This window comes from Myodes glareolus, chromosome 4 (assembly GCF_982192425.1).
Source record: "Myodes glareolus chromosome 4, mMyoGla1.1, whole genome shotgun sequence".
In the NCBI taxonomy this organism is placed as follows: domain Eukaryota; kingdom Metazoa; phylum Chordata; class Mammalia; order Rodentia; family Cricetidae; genus Myodes; species Myodes glareolus.
In genome coordinates, this window is record NC_142029.1 from 67,636,140 (window position 1) to 67,654,784 (window position 18,645).

Genomic DNA, 18,645 nt, shown 5'->3' on the forward strand with positions numbered 1-18,645 from the left:
AACGTATGAACACCTGATATTTGACAAGGGAGCTAAAGGTATACAATGGAAGAAGGAAAGAATCTTTAACAAATGGAGCTGGCATAACAGGATGTCAACCTGTAGAAGAATGAAAATAGATCCATATCTATCACCATGCACAAAACTCAGGTCCAAATGGATTAAAGACATCAACATTAATCCGACCACTTTAATCCTGATAGAAGACAAAGTGGGAAGTAGTCTACAAGATATAGGCACAGGAGACCACTTCCTAAGTAGAACCCCAAGAGTGCAGACAATAAGAGAATCAATGAATAAATGGGACCTCCTGAAACTGAGAAGCTTCTGCAAAGCAAAGGACACTGTCAGTAAGACAAAAAGGCTACCTTCGGACTGGGAGAAGATCTTCACCAACCCCTCATCAGACAAAGGTCTGATCTCCAAAATATACAAAGAACTCAAGAAACTAGACACTAAAACTCTAATTAACCCAATTAAAAAATGGGGCACTGAACTGAACAGAGAATTCACAACAGATGAACTTCGAATGGCCAAAAGGCACTTAAGGTCATGCTCAACCTCCTTAGCGATCAGGGAAATGCAAATCAAAACCACTTTGAGATATCATCTTACACCTGTCAGAATAGCCAAACTCAAAAACACCAATGATAGCCTATGCTGGAGAGGATGTGGAGAGAGGGGAACTCTCATCCATTGTTGGTGGGAATGCAAACTTGTGCAGTCACTGTGGAAATCAGTGTGGCGGTTTCTCTGGAAACTGGGAGTCAACCTCCCTCAAGACTCAGCAATTCCACTCTTAGGAATATACCCAAGAGATGCCCTAACATACTACAAAAGCATTTGTTCAACTATGTTCATAGCAGCACTATTTGTAATATCCAGAACCTGGAAACAACCTAGGTGCCGCTCAATAGAAGAATGGTTAAAAAAGGTGTGGAACATGTACACATTAGAGTTTTACTCAGCGGTAAAAAACAATGACATCTTGAATTTTGCATGCAAATGGATGGAAATAGAAAACGCTTTACTGAGTGAGGTAAGCCAGACCCAAAAAGAGGAATATGGTATGTATTCACTCATATGTGTATTCTAACCATAATTTAAGGTCTTTGAGCCTATTATTCGTAATCCTAGAGAAGCCAAATAAGAAGGTGAACCTGATGAAAATCATGTAGCTATCCGCCTGGAGATTGGAAATAGACAAGAGTCCCAAGTAACCTCGGTTGCATGGGGGGGTGGGAGGGTTGTTGGAAGGGGAGAGGGTTAGAGAGAAGGGAGTAGGGGAGGAATGGGGAAAGCTCGGTGGACTGGGATGGGGGGGGATTAAGGATGGATATGGGATCAGGGAAGAATATATTTCAACTAACAGGGTCATTTTAGGGTCTACAGGAGACTTGATTATAAATGGGATCCCAGGTCCAAGAAGAGATCCCCAGATTGTTCTCTGGACAGAAGAGAGGGTGCCTGAAATGGCCTAGGCCCATAACCATACTGATGAATATTTTGCTTATCACCATAGAACCTTCATTTGGCGATGGATGGAGATAGAGCCAGAGACCCACATCGGAACACTGGACTTAACTCCCTAGGTCCAAACTAGAAGCAGAAGGAAAGAGAACGTGAGCAAAGAAGGCAAGATCAGAGAGAACCTTCATCTGATGATGGATGGTGATACAGACGGAGACCCACATTGGAGCACCGGACTGAACCCCCCAAGGTCCAAATGAGGAGCAGAAGGAGGAAGAAAATGAAAAAGGAAATAAGGACTGTAAGGGATGCAATCACCCACTGATACAAGGGGACGAATCTAATGAGAGTTTACCAAGGCCAGTTGGACTGGTACTGAACGAGGACGTGATCCAACCAAATTCTCTGAATGTGGCTGGCCTGGAGTCTTTCTGAAAAGCCATTGACAATGGCACTGGGACTTGTTTCCTCTGCATATACTGGATTTTGCGGATACAGTCTGTCTGGACACTCACCTTCCTGGACCTGGAGGGAGGGGGGAGGAACTTGAACTTCCCACTTGGCAGGAAACCCTGACTGCTCTTAGGGATGGAGAGGGAGGAGGAGAGGGAGTGGGGGGAGTGGGAGGGTGGTGGGAGGAGGGGCGGAAATGGAAACTTTTATAATTTAATAAAATTACTTAAAAAAAGAAAGAAAAAAGAAAGAAAGCATCTTTAACAAATGGTGCTGGCAGAACTGGATGTCAAACTGTAGAAGAATGAAAGTAGATCCATATCTATCACCTTGCACAAAACTCAAGTCCAAATGGATTAAAGACATCAACATTAATCCGACCACTTTGAACCTGATAGAAGAGAAAGTGGGAAGTAGTCTACAAGATATAGGCATAGGAGACCACTTCCTAAGTAGAACCCCAGTAGCACAGACAGTAAGATAATCAATGAATAAATGGGAACTGCTGAAACTGAGAAGCTTCTGTAAAGCAAAGGACACTGTCAGTAAGACAAAAAGGCTACCTTCTGACTGGGAGAAGATCTTCACCAACCCCTCATCAGACAAAGGTCTGATCTCCAAAATATACAAAGAACTCAAGAAACTAGACACTAAAACTCTAATTAACCCAATTAAAAATGGGGTACTGAACTGAACAGAGAATTCTCAACAGAAGAACTTCAAATTGCCAAAAGGCACTTAAGGTCATGCTCAACCTCCTTAGCGATCAGGGAAATGCAAACCAAAACAACTTTGAGATATCATCTTACACCTGTCAGATTAGCCAAACTCAAAAACACCAATGATAGCCTATGCTGGAGAGGATGTGAAGAGAGGGGAACTCTCATCCATTGTTGGTGGGAATGCAAACTTGTGCTGCCACTGTGGAAATCAGTGTGGCAGTTTCTCTGGAAACTGGGAGTCAACCTCCCTCAAGACCCAGCAATTCCACTCGTGGGAATATACCCAAGAGATGCCCTAACATACTACAAAAGCATTTGTTCAACTATGTTCATAGCAGCACTATTTGTAATAACCAGAACCTGGAAACAACCTAGGTGACCCTCAATAGAAGGATGGTTTAAAAAGGTGTGGAACATATACACATTAGAGTTTTACTCAGCAGTAAAAAACATTGACATCTTGGATTTTGCATGCAAATGGATGGAAATAGAAAACGCTTTACTGAGTGAGGTAACCCAGACCCAAAAAGAGGAATATGGTATATACTCACTCATAAGTGGATTCTAGTCATAGTTAAAGGTCTTTGAGCCTATAATTCGTAATCCTAGAGAAGCTAAATAAGAAGGTGAACCTGAAGAAAATCATGTCGTTATCCTCTTGGATATTGGAAGTAGACAAGATTACCAGGCAAACACGGGTGCACGGTGGGTGGGGGTGGAATAAAGGGAGATGGTTAGAGAGAAGGGAGAGGGGGAGGATTGTGGATGACTTGGGGGAATGGGATGGGGAGAAGGAGGAAGGATGGTTATGGGAGCAGGGAAGTATATATATCTCAACTAAGGGAACCATTTTAGGGTTTACAGGAGACTTGATTCTGGAGGGGTTCCCAGTCTCAAGGAGATGTCCCCAGATTGTTCCCTGGACAGCAGAGTAGAGGGTGCCTGAAACGGCCTAGGCCCATAACCATACTGATGAATATTTTGCATATCACCATAGAACCTTCATCTGGCGATGGATGGAGATAGAGACAGAGACACTAATTGGAACACTGGACTTAACTCCCTAGGTCCGCAGGACCAGAGGGAACCTTCATCTGACCATAGATGGAGATAGAGACGGAGACCCACACTGGAGCACTGGTCTGAGCCCCCAAGGTCCAAATGAGGAGCAGAAGGAGGGAGAACATGAAAAAGGAAATCAGGACCGCGAGGGGTGCGTTCACACTCTGATACAAGGGGACTGATAGAATGAGAGCTCACCAAGGCCAGCTGGACTGAGACTCAATGAGCATGTGATCAAACCGGAGTCTCTGAATGTGACTGACATGGGGACTGTCTGAGAAGCCATTGACAATGGCACTGGGTCTTGTTTTGTCTGCATGTACTGACTTTTTGGTTTCCTAGTCTGTTTGTATGCTCACTTTCCTAGACCTTGAGGGAGGGGGGAGGAACTTGAACTTCCCACAGGGCAGGAAACCCTGACTGCTCTTAGGACTGGAGAGGGAGGAGGAGAGGGTGTGTGGGTGGAGGAGACGGAGTGGGGGGAATGGGAGCGTATGGGAAGGAGGGGAGGAAGTAGAAATTTTTATGAACAAATAAATAAATTAATTAAAAAAAGAAAACACAACTTCAAAAGATAAAACTCAGTCACCACATAATGCCTTCAATCATGCTTTTTTTTTTTTTTACTCTAAACTTCTTGACTGTAAATACCTGTGAACAATCTGCCACAGGTAGATTTTTGGCATGATAGCACCAGAGTGACACTCACTTAAGCAAAACGGAAAGACTCTTGTATTGGATTATGGAAATGTCCTGGCCCTGTTTTAATATTGGGTCAAGAACATCTCTTTTCATAGGCAGAGAATGAAACACAATGACTCCCAGAAGGTCTGGTCTATTGTGTGCAGCAAAAAATACCATCTCTGATGAGACTATTTCTGCTGTGACACTACAGCAGAGATGGAGTGAAACTGTTGAACCTGCATTCCTCACCCTCTTATGTCTTCAAGCTACAGTCTGAGAAGGGAAGGAAGATTATGATAATGGTTGGTGATTTCCAGCTTCTTGGAGAACTCACTGTACAAATTCAGTGAACACTACTTACTTCGGTGCTGACCCAAGAATGCTGACTGATTAGTTAGCAGTTTACCCATACTTCATCCTGGGACAAAACTTGCTTTTGCCAGTACTGTGTTCAGTCTGCTGTTGAAATAAAGGACCTAAGAACTGTACCTCAGAATATTTCCCCTCTGAGAGAAAGAGACTGGTTAAAGCAATGGAACAAACACTACTATTTAGGCAAAGAGTGACTGAAGCCCCTCTTCAGAGACGAAAAGGAGTAACATAATAGGGTTTTTTTTGTTTTTTTGTTTGTTTGTTTGTTTGTTTGCTACTCAGGGACTGGAAGATTCAAACTTACCTTCGGAATTTAAAGGCAGCAATACAATTAAACTATAGGAGAGAAAAAAGACTCATAGCTCACCCACTACAGAAACAATTTCTTGTCTTTGGATTAGAATGGATTTAAGAGAATTGCGATTTGATATATTGTGTGTTTATTGTTAATTTCCATAGAAATTATGATAGTGACTTTAGTTCACTATGAAGATGTTACTGATCACAAAAAGGTTGGAGCTTGTCTGAGAAAAATTTGACATGGAAAGTTCTTATATTTGATATATTTAATAAGACAAATTTGGATAGTGATGCAGCTAAAATCATTAAAGGTATCCTGGACCAATTTAAAAGGTTCATCCCATCTTAGTCATCCACAAGTCCTTTATTAGGAGATATTATGGTCATAGGAGCAGGTGTATTACAATGCATAATCTGCCTTCTTATGATAATTTATTTGTTGGTGTAATCTCTTGGAAGAAAGTTGGCCAGAGGTACAAACCACCTAGAGATTCACTCTCCCTTAATCCTTTATTTAAAGAGTCTGATACTCAACAAGGGTAAGACCTTCTCTGACCCCAGACATTCAAAGACAGGACATACATTACAGAATGTAACTGTAGATGAAAGATAAGTATGGAAAGTAGAAGAAGACGCCTAATACAATCACAGTCATATTGTAAGGACATGGAAAATTTTAAGAAACTATTCTTCATTAGGTGCTGGTTAAGGTACAGGATTCAAGTAACTTTGCAACATCAAGAGTCAGTTGAAAACAGAAACCTCTGCGAAAGTATGAACCACAAAATGTTCTTAGCAGCTAGGCCCCTGTCAACACCCAGCTTTGTGGTCTAGATAGAAGCAGGAGTAACTGCTCAGAAAGGGCAGGAGGGCATACACAGTTGCAGAAGTAGCCACTTACAGGGAGAGAGGGTATGCAGAAATAGTCAACCCCCTGTATCTAGCAAAACCAACCCCCATGGCCCTAAGTAAACCTGGCTTGTGGTTGTTGCCTTTATGTGTCAATCCAAAATGAAGAACAAGAGCTCTTCTCACTTTGAGCTCCCAGCTATCTGGACTATATATGCACAGAAATAAAACTTGCTTTTGCATTCTGGACTTGACTGGATTCTGGTGATCTCTCTGGAGGTCTCAACTTGGGCACAACAATAGGTCCTAGAGCAGAAGCACAGGCTTTGTCAACTAAATTAAGAAGGGAGAGATATGTGGGGGGTCAACGGAAGTGGATTCTTTCCACCTTGACTGAAGATCAGAGAGTTTTAGCCGATTCTTCCTCTTTCAAAGTTATTGACAGGACGTCTGACTTAACGAATGGCTACAAACAAGATACATTGAACTAGGGTGTGGTTACTTGGTGTTTTGTATAGTAAGATGACCCATAGGGTGAATGTACTATACACTGGCCAAAGGTCAGAAAATTCAAGTCTATTCATGCTCCATCACTTCTTCATTCACCTTAGTGACATTAGGATTTGAGGTGAGGCATGCAGTAGATCATTTGCCAACAATTGTTCTTTATAGTCATGTTTGAGACCTCTGATGTTTGGTACATCAACAATACTGAATGTATACCAAAGCTCCTCTCAGGTATCCTGCTCTTGCCCTGAGTCATGGAAATCCTGCAGTTTTTGTTCCACATGACAAGTTCCTTCATGATTCCAGCAGGTCATAGATGGTCGGCCAACTCAATTTGTTGATATGGGTCTGGATGGTAGCTGAGTTGTTCATCCCAGGCCTCCATATGACTGTCTCCCCTCAGTCAAGGGATGGAGCCAGCTCTCTTCCACCCATGCCATCTGGATTAGTTTTCCCTTGCCTGTGGTGACTGTGAGGATGTATCTACCAGAGACAGTATCATCAGGGCCAGCTATGCCATGTGGGAGTTGGGTGGAGCAAACTCACTTGCTGAAGCAGCCAGTTAGATGAAGGGCCAGATTTCTCAAGGCCAGATAAGGGAGAGAACAGTTCAAGTAGTCCCCTAATTTTCAAAATTCATTCATTATTTTCATGGTCCCCACTGATAATATAAGCCATAGACATCAAGGTAGATACCAACTGATGATTATCCACAGACCCAGTTATGACCCTCTACAGGAGTTCATGGTTGGATGTTACCATGATGCTGGGTAACCGCACAGCCATTCAGATAAGCAGAGCCACCTCAGTAGCATGGCCCTAGGATCAACATGGCCTCAGGCGGCAGCTCATTCCCCAGGCACCTGCAAGGCCTTCAATGGTAACAGGAGCCATGAATATTATCACAGACCCTGGCTGTGGTTGACCAGACATGTTCCTTGAAACATAGTCACTATGAGTGGCTAATGAAGACAGAAAGGATAGAAGAAAATCTAATAATGACACCATCCCAAACTAATATAATCTCTAGTTGTATACTTAGTACTGATCATGTCAAACAAATTGGTGTAACCTTCTTACAGAACGTGGAGATAATCAAGGAAATCCATAGCTTGTGTAAATAGAGAGGACAACTGATATTGGGGTGAAGAGCAAAATTTAATCCATATACAACAGAATTCCTCAACCTAAAGATCAGGAAATATTTTGGAAGAGGAGGAAAGAATGGCAAAAAGCCAGAAGACAAGGAAGTTCAAGTGAGATTGTTTATCATCTATGTATGACAGAGAAGTGGCATCATCAAATTTCAACAATATTTTTTTTTCAGAATAAGAGCACAAAATGATACTAGTTGATATACCAATGCTGAAAGGGGAGTAGACTCCAACTCTTAGACGAAGAGCTACAGGCAACAAATGATTGTTGAGCTAGGAAAAGGTATTTAATGGTTAAGCCCTCTGATATATATATATAATATTTATATATATATATATAAAATTTATATATATGAATAAAAGAAACAGAGGCCATTAATTTGAGAAAGAGAAGAAAGATCATGGGAGTGGTTGGAGGGAGATGAAGATAAAGGTATAATCACAGCATTTACATATAATATTCTCAAAATATAATAAAATAACTAAAAAGAAAGATGTCATTTTGTTATAAATAAAAAAGAAGTTTATTTTTAAAGAGATGGCTATCAATTACGAAAGTTATATATAATATGATAGGTGACCCATTGTGGACATATACATACGTGTGTGTGCGTGTGTGTGTGTGTATGTGTGTGTGTGTGTGTCTGTGGGTGTGTTTCATACTTTCAGTTTACATTGTTGATTCTGTGAAACATATGCAATAATCAATTCTGAAATTTATAATAGTAAAAGTTATCAAAGTGTCATAACAACTGAGTAATAATATTGACAAGCCAATAAAAATAAATAGTATAAACTCAAATGAAATATTTGTGGATATATCATTCTTCCAATAAATAATCCTCACATTACTTCTAACTACATAAATGTTTTTCTTTCAAGTATTTTCTTAAAGGCAACACTGACATCCTTGTTCCTCAGGCTGTAGATCATGGGGTTCAGCATGGGTACAATAATGGTATAAAACACAGATGACACTTTCCCTTGGTCCATCGAATTCACTGATGATGGCTGCAGGTACATGAATGCTAAAGATCCAAAGAAGACAGCAACAGCTAAGATGTGGGAACTGCAGGTGCTGAAGGCCTTGGACCTGCCTTCAGTAGATTGAATGCGGAGGATACTAGCAATAATGAAGATATAGGAAGTAATAATGGTAAGGATTGGGACGAAGATGTTCAGTGTACCAAAAAATAGAATCAACAATTCATTGATATAGGTACTAGAGCATGCAAGCTTCAAGAGAGGAAGAAGGTCACAGAAATAGTGGTTGATCACATCTAATTTGCAGAATCGAATCCTAATCATGAAGCCTGTGTGAGCTGATGCACACAGAACACCAATAATATACACTCCTGAAATCAAGGAACTGTAAATCTTATAGGACATGGTTACATTGTAAAGTAAGGGGTTACAAATGGCAACGTATCTGTCATAAGCCATTGCAGCTAATATGTAACACTCTGCAATGGCAAAAATAAGGAAGAAATAGAGCTGAGTCATGCATCCAGAGTAGGAGATGAGGTTCTTCTCTACCACAAAGCTCACCAGCATTTTAGGGGTAACAACTGTGGACTGACAGAAGTCAATGAATGACAGACTACTGAGGAAATAGTACATGGGGTTGTGCAGGTGGGAACTGAGCCCAATCAATATAATCATGCCTAAATTCCCCAACACAGTGATCATATAAATTCCCATGAAGAGAAGGAAGAGAGGCATCTGGAGCTCTGGTTTCTCTGACAGCCCAGCCAAGAAGAACTCAGTCACTCTGCAATGGTTTCCTGCTGCCCTGTCCTCCATTCAGATCCTGAAGGAGTAAAAGAGGTATAAGATTGTCAGACTGACACCATTATTCTTTTCCATGTACACAAAGACACCATATACAGTGTTTCTGCTTTGGAATACCTTTAAACTCTATATAATTACCTTAACTGAAGCATCCTAGGTAAATAAAATACATCTTTTATTATTTTTTCAAACTTTTCCTTAAAAATGCATTTCATATAAAATACTATCACTGATTTCAAGCTTTGAAAATTTTTGTGAGTTCAAAGCAATATCTCTACTCTGAGAACAAGAGTGAATATAAGTGAGGAAAAGTGACCAACAGGCTTGAGGAAGCAAGCACTCCCTAAAAACAGTGATTTGTTACCCAATATATAATTTTTTCAAGGGATCTACAAAGCTCTTATTTTCACACATTTCCATTTTTGTAACTCTTAACATAGATAAAGTCTTAAATTTATAAATTTGAATATTAAATGACATCTTGAGAAATCACTACATAAGGTTTTGGATACATGGTGTTCCTTGGAAGTAGTTTCTGGTTTGTGACCCAATTCTTGAGAGGAACAGAGTCAGTCAGCAGAGTTTAAATAGTGTGGCCATAGAGACAAAGTGTCCATGTTCACTCCCAAGAGTATAACAATGATACTGTGAACTAATACAATGTATTCTTTGTAACATACTGTATGAATAAAAAGTATTACTTTCATTTCATGTCTCAGAAAGTCTGCCATATAACTTTTGTGTTATTAGTTCATATTTATATTTTCTCAAAGGAAAAATCAACCATTTCTGAACATTAAAATTAAAGAAAGTGATCCAGATCAGTTCTTTCCCCCACATTTATAATTTGAGAAGTAAGAAGGATTTCAATTCAGAAACATATAAATTGAGGGAAAATATAATTATTATCCTCTATCCTATTGAATTGTGAACAAATAACCACAAATTCATAACACAGAGTTTAGACATTAAAGATCAAAAATTTTAAATGTTTTTTAAAATGTAAACATGTTTTGTGGAGCATAGAGAGCAACATAAATCCCAGGAAACCTTAGATTAATCTGATTAAATCTACAAATGTATGTGTAAGTAGACAGATAAAATAAGACATCTAGAAGAAAATACTGAAGAAATTGTTGACAGCCATGGAATACTCTAACTTTCAGATTTCTTAGGAACTCACACACAAATAAAAAGATAAGATGAAACATACAATGATTCTAATCATAAAATTTAAGAGCCAAAAAATAAAGAGATCTGTGAAAACCTCTCCTGCTGGAATGACCCAGCCAAATTATGATTTCACAGCAGTAATGACAAACTCAATGGCCCTGTAAGACGACTGAGACTAAATAGTTCATCACAGAATTGATGGTGCTGGAGCCATCTGATACTTCCTTTACCACTGGTCTTTAGGCAACTCATAGATTCTAGAATGTGGCAGACATTGTCTTTAGCTGTGTAGTTATTAATAAGGCCCCAATACTCCAATGGATAGTTATAAACTATGGTCACACAGTTGACCTGGTTGTTGCAAATGTGTGAGAAACACAGCAAAAATTCATGAATGTGGGAAAAGAACTTTTATCGAGAACAAAGTGTAATAGGGGAATGCTTAGACATAAGATGGGTGATGGTTATTATGATCAGAATACACACACACACACATAGTGTGTGTAAGTCTGTGTCTGTGCATCTATCTGCATTTGTGTGTGTACATAAATGAAATGGTCAAAAACTTTATATTAAAATTCATATGCACATTATTTAAATTTAAAACTACAGTCTCTTCTAAAGGCTTGGGAATCACTATTTAAAGGGGTAGAAACCATGTACAACTCAGAGGTGGTGGCTGCCTACAAGCAAACTGTGTATCCAGACACATTAGAACAGTTATACACATAGGGCTCACAAGAATTTTGACAGCAAAGACAGGACCTGTGGAAGACAAAGTCAGAAATAAAAAAAAAAACTTGGAAATGGAGTTCAATATGAAGTTCAACCCAATTGAGGAATTTTTGTCAGTCTTTAGCTGCTGTGATAAGGTGTATCAGTTTAATCTAAACGTACAGACCCCAGTTGTTTGACCATGTTAGAGATGGAGACACGTATTCAAGAATTTTTGAATGGAACAAATTAGCCACTATGGGAAAACAATAGAAACAGGCAACAATGCTGCATGGAAAAGGAAGGGGCATGGACCTGGCAAGAGTTGGGAAATGAAGAGTGAATATGACTGAAGCTTTCTGTCCAAAATCTCAAAGAATTATTAAAAATATGTTGAGGCTTAAAGGGATAAAAATAGGTGACAAACTGACAGTGACTTAATACATCTGTTGAATGGCTTTATAAATATGTAAAATATTTGTAGAAGTGATATTGTAAAGACAAAACATTGTTTAAAATAAAATAAATATTTGACTGAAAAATGAACTCTATAGAATAAGATACCTAAAAAGTCAGTATGTGAAAAGCAAATATGTATAAACATCATTGAAATCAAAATGAGACAACTACTTACAAGTATATAATAAAACCTTTTAAAAAGTGGAGACAAAGCCAAAATATATATTAATGGTAGATGAATCACACAGCATTTGTTAGTGGTATAAACTATAAAACCTTCAAACTTTTCAATCTATATTGACAGCGTATTATGAACACACATCTGCTATGCACCTCATTATGTGTTTTTTTCAGTTTTTATTCAGGATAAGTGGGAACATTTGTCTGCATTAAGATTTGTGAAAAATATTTGTAGTAGCTTAACACATTCATTATTAAAACTTAAGTAAGAAACAACCCAAATATTACATTGTAGTTTTTGAATAAAAAATTCTAATAAGCATTTATAAAGAAAAAAATCACTCATGTAGGCAATATCATGTATTTCAAAAACATGGTATTGTTGAACGGGCCACAAAAATATATCTTAAAAACAGTATTAAAATTCAAATATAAGCAAGGTGCTGGTGGCACACCCCTTTAACCCCAGCACTCAAGAGATGGGGGCAAGCAGATTTCTATAAGTTTGAGGCCAGCCTTGCCTACAGAGAAAGTTCCAGGACAGCCAAGGCTACACATAGAAACCATGTCTCAAAAAAACAAAAAAGAAAATAGATATTCAAAAATAGAATAATCTAAATACGACTTTTCTCTGCATGAAAATTTTAGCAGTTGGAAAATTTAAGTATTGGCTATAACTGTTCACAGTAGTTTTCTTATTGTTCCTAAGTATGTGTGAAACATCAACACATCTGCAACTATATAAAATGACTGACTGATTTGCATTTCTGTAACAATTTCATGTGTATATGTATGTAACTGTATGTGATATATTTTAAGAAGTAATTTGGCTTTTCATATCTTATATCAGTCAAGTATGAATTTTTGTCATATTTCACATTCTAGAAGTTGGTCAATTTCATTAATCAATAAATAATCTTAAATAGCTATGTTATTGTTCCAAGTTATAATCTTGCATTTTATTTATGATGTCAAACTATTTTTACATTATATTTTTCCTAAATATGTTTTCTGCTTGTTAGCTATTATTATTTGATTAAGACAAGAACTCACACCATATCCCAGACTGGCCTAAAACTTATAATCCTGCCTATTCACCTTCTTGCTCAGGGTAAATTTTTAAGTAAAGCTTCAGCCAGTACTCTAAATTTAATTCATTTTAGCATTTTCATTGGGTACTAATGTCCCATACAACTCAATTTGAATATATCTTGCAAGAAATTATATATCAAATTTATTATATTATCTCAGTGAATATATTTATATGTTGTTGATTATTCCATGGATTGGTAACTTTACAAATTTTATACTTTTTCTAAAGTTTTCTTATCTTGAAATACATTGCAGTTCTATCATATTTATTTAATCTACTCTAAAATTTTAAGGTATTGCATTACAGAAATTTTATTAGTAGCCTCATTTGGGTTAGTTTGTTATAAATTTTCTTTTTAACTAGTACTTTGTGAATGCCTTACGATATATTTTGATTATATTCAACCCCTCATGGAAATCCTACAGTTCAAGTCCACTTCCTGTCTTCTTTTTTTCATGCATAATGCTCAGTTTGTGATGCCCATGGATTGTTATATATGCAGTCTTCCACAAGAGTATGATCAACTTGCCAGTGACATCATTTCTAATGAAAATAAGTCTTACTCTTCCAGCATTCATCGAATGCTAGTAGCTTGTCACTTAGAGGAGGAACTTCCTGCTGATCTCCCATCTACGTGCAGAGATTTGGGCTCCATTGAGCTTGCACAGGACTTATGTATGTTGCTGCAATCACTGTGAGTTCATTTGTGCATCTGTCCTTTTGTGTCTTATGGACACTGTTCCCTTGGATTCAACAATCTTGGGTTAATGGGTCCCCCTTTTGGATTTGTTGGCCAGTGAGATCTCACCAACTCCTGAAAAAAATCTCAGGCTCTTCTCAATACTTCTCAATAGAGCTCAAGAGAAAGACTTTTTTGCTGAAGTCACCCTGCGGTTGGTCACAGAACATGGAAACATCAGGACGGTACTGGCCTGGAAGTGTCATTCTTATAGGCTACCTTTCAGTACTAGAAATTACCTCGGAGGAGAAAAGTGTTCAACAATCTTATCTAGCTGTGAACCCTGTGAGATAAGTAACCTCTGGGCTAGCAAGACAATCTCATCAATACAGTAGTAGCATGAACATATAGGAGTTTTGGGTAATTTTCTGTTCCATAAGATAAAATTGTATCTGAGATTATTGTCAAACCAGAAACCTCTTGATCATGCTGCACAGAATTAACTGCTGTTTGCAGTAATGCTTGTGTATATTTTGGCTGCTTATTTTTTAATTACATTGTATAGATAATCCATATTCCATTCTCTAAGTGAACTTACTAATGGCCTCTGTTGCTACTGTTATAATATTTACTGAGCAAAGCACAGTAATGCCTACACTAAAAAATTGAATGTTTTTATACTTTAATGAAATTATTATAACTTTTATTCTTTAGTTAAATTATTAAAACTTGAGTAAGACCTTTGCTCACTAAGATATGATATATTTGTATTTGCTGTTCTACTGTTTACAACCTGATATTCTTATATAAATAAACCATCAAAAGCTTTGTATTTACTCCTCATGGCATGTCAGTTAACTATGTATTTCCATTTTACTATTATGTGTCTTTATATTAAAAAACATTCCAATTGAATTTCTAAACTTAAAATAATGCAGTACAAATAGAATAAATTTTGAAATAGTTAACACTAAATATCTAAATTCAATCTAAAAAAATACAAACACCACTTACATTCTGGATCTTTTAAACCCTGAGAGAAGTTTAAGAAAATTATAATAAAAGAATAACTCATCATAGAAATGTTTTTAATATTCAACAAAGTAAAAAAATGCCTCAAAGAGTTATGCAGAAGTTTGTCATAATCTTCATAAGTAGAAGTCACATATAAAGAAATAGCTTTTAAGACAACCATGTAGTACTTAAGCAAACTTTGTCTACTTTAGATCATTTCATAATTCACAGGAAAATACCAGTATAGCATAATATTTAAAAAATATGTCTTAAATAGTAACAGATAAAGGAATATGGAAACTCTGGAGGTATGTAAAGCTCAGTACAAAACTTTCCTCTTGAATCTCTTTGTATTTAACATGTACATACAATATCGGCAAGTACTTTAATTTCTTTTATAAATACTATATCTATTATTATTATTGTTTGCTTAAATGATATGTGTATGTATAAGTGTACATTATGGCACACATGAGAAGGAGAGAGAATAACTTTGAAGAGTCTGTTATTGTCTTCAACCACATGATTCTGAGGATAGAATGCAAGTCATCAGGATCCTGTGGCAAGAGCATTTGCCCTCTGAGTCATATTGCCTGTCCAGTAAGTTACTTAATATCTAAAAGAGAAATGTATGTAACTTTTCAATCATATGTAAAACACATATGAATGTGTAATATGAATTAATTTATTTTCCAATGCTGTAATTTGCCAGTTACAGAAATAGTTCCACTATTAATAAAAATTTACCAATGCAAATATTTAAACATGGATTTGAAGAAAAATAAACCCTATTACTTTTTCTGTTTATAGGCTTAGACTTAGTCTCAAGAGAAAATTTATCTCCACAGAACAGCACCAATTTTATTTTTAACTCTTCCCAAGGTAACATCAAAAGATATAAATAATTTGTTCCTAGTCTGTTGCAAGACTTATTGATTACTAATATTATATCAACTTTCCATATTTTATATCTAGCAACAAAACTAATCCATTATATCATTTAAGTCAATGCCATTACCTCATCTCTAACATTTGCATTTGGAAATTATGTTATATTGTAGATACACTAGTAGCTTATACAGCCATTAAAATGTCAAAATTATTCATCTCTTAAATTTAGTTAATATAAAACTTTTGACTCCTTGTCAAACTTGATTAATATAAATTACATCAGGTTGCATGTAGAGATCGAAACTGCATAAAAATAAGAAAAAAATCCATAAAATTATAAAAAATCAAAATAGCTGTACACCCCGGCACCATTAAATTAAGTAAAATCCATCTATTTTACATAGCTTCAAAGACAATTTTTGGTATCTTTCTCCCCAATGCACCTTTTTTACTTTGCCCTCGCTCTCTGTCTTACTTTCCTTCTCCCGGTAAATATTTCAGAAGTACTAAGAAAATGTCAATGACTTCAGGTCATTGCACCAGTAAAAGGTAAGTGGCATACACTCTGCCTTAAAGAGCTCATAATCTAAGTCTGCCATATTAACATGTATTAATAAGATTAGGCAAAAATATGTGAAAAAAATTTGAAGATAAAATAAAGCGAGCATGAGAAGACAATAAAACTTGTAATTGAATTGATGAATACTACAGCCTGATGGGCATATTCTAAGTTCAAAAGTGTACCAATATTGGAAATAATGTTGCACAATAAGTAAAAATTTGAATTAATTCACAACCATAAAATTTTGAAAGAAATCACCTCTATGTAGTTAATGAATATGATGCTAAATATCCATTACTTTTTATCTTTCAAAAATGCTTTTATTATGTAATTAATCTAATGTCTATAGATTCAATATGGTTCTCTTAAAATAACTTTTGCTTGCAAAAATACTTTATGGTCCCCAATGATCATCAGGATGAACTGAAAATATAAAACGTCCTATACCTAAGTACAGCTGTTTAAAAAATAGTTACCTAACCAAAGATAGTTTAGTGGGGCTATACATTCAGCAATTCAGAGGAAAATGTCAAATCTTATCATTCAACTTAATTGCTTGAATTACAGTTAGAATGGTAGGAATCACATATTACGAGGATTTTATCGAGTATAACACTGAAATTATTTCCTTTTGCAAACTTGAGCCAGATAATACACATTTCCAAGGGTAAGGTATACTTCTTGTGGCCAGTATGCCTTCAAAATTACTACAAATACAAAAAGAATCAGGGAATTGTATCCACAGACAAAGAAAATTCTTTAAAATTTTGAGATTTAACTAGGTCCAAGATAAATGATTTGATGCAATCCATATGAAAACATTAAGGCATAAATACTTACAGGGAAGTCTATACATCGCTGAATGATGTGTAAGAAAATGGACATCTGAACATCATTTATACACAAACAGTGACTAGTCTGTAATAATAATCCAAATAAGACGTGTAATACACATTCTAGTCCAAAGGCATGCAATCAGAACCTCAGGAGAGAGTCAGCACATCCTGAAGGGCTGAGTTTTGTCCTTTGTTCTGGTGTCATTTAATCCTGTTGTTTACCATTAGAAGAAACAGCCCTCTTTTGCTCATCCATTAGGCTGTCCTGATAGCACCATGGTCTGTTGGAAGCACTGTTATACATGGATGCATGGCCTCTGAGTTGTGAAGCCACTGATAGATGTTCCCTTTTAAAGAAGGACATTGGAAGATTAAATATCACCAGAATATACTTTTTCTAAAATAATGAGTGATTTCTTGGGACTTTAATATATGCTAAATGAAGCAAAAGGAAAGAACTTCATTTGCTATATGATTTCTAAGTTATCTAACTAAATAAACATTATATAAAAAACTGGAAGGTTATTCCAGGATATAAAATATATTCAGTCATAGATGCAGACTATTTCAATTTAGTAACCTAATTTTCAGACAGAGGTTTACTTCTTTTTAAATCTCCTCTAAAATTAAAGGACTCATGCAACATTATCTGATTCATCATAACTGAATTTTCCTACTTTAAACTAGAAAATCAATTTCTAAGCAGCTCATTATTACACTATCAGTCACAAGAGAATGCACGTGGAGGACTAAGACCGTACTTTAGGATGTGAAAATCGTTGGAGCATTCTATAATATTTAAAATTTACTCCATGAATATCTGAAAAAATGAATATAGTAAAAATCAGTTACCACTGATTTTGACAGTGGTAACTGTGGACTCATTACTCACCCTACTTCTCTCCAACAGTCTCAACTCAAGTTTTACTTCCCACTCACAAAATCACTAATACTGACGTGCTCAGCATTTTACAGTCTTCAGTGCTGAGAGACCAGGGCCTCGTGTTTATTATCAGCACGATTTTTGAAGTTGATCTAATGATACCTCAACGTCCCTAAGTGTTTCTTCAGCCCTAAAGTTGGCAAGAGTCTCACCTTTACAGTCACCTGAGGAGTTCTGCTTCCTATACTCTGAAGGTTTATCTTAGAATTATATACGCCAGCACCAAATACCATGATGGCACAGTCTCCGAGGATTTCCACCTCTTAGGGAGAAAATCTTTAAAAGGAATCAAATGCCATATCCCAGCTGGTTAAATATTTTTGGCATCAAAACATTCTACATTGGTGGTAAAGATTTATTTAGAGTTATCATCTGACTTAAACCTATATTTTAAAAAGGAAATCTCAATAGAATATGAGATTCTACATTTCTTATAATCTACTTGTTCCAGCACATGGTATAGTCAACTGGTCTTTTAAAAAGTCAGAAAATATTCTGACACATCTTACTTAAAAACAACTGGAGAATTTTTTAAAAAGCCAATTTCTGTTTCACAAAAGGTTTGCTATTATATCATACCCAACTCTGCAATTTGTATATTTGAGGATTCATGTATTCTTCCTTTGTATACTACAAAACCTTAACTGAGAAAAGGAATGCAATAACATTCAATAGTTGGTGGTTTTGTGGCCCGTAACCCATTTTTCATTCAAAATTAATCATAATTTTATGAATGG

The 18,645-nt window shown here is 36.5% G+C and overlaps 1 protein-coding gene across 1 annotated transcript; it reads right to left on the reverse strand.

Moving 5' to 3' along the window:
* Nucleotides 1-8,431: 8,431 nt before the first annotated feature.
* Nucleotides 8,432-9,376, reverse strand: LOC148122315 (olfactory receptor 8G18-like). Its single transcript, XM_087905059.1, has one exon. It carries the CDS (start codon nt 9,374-9,376, stop codon nt 8,432-8,434), a length of 945 nt encoding a protein of 314 aa, XP_087761185.1.
* Between the last annotated feature and the right edge of the window lie 9,269 nt (nt 9,377-18,645).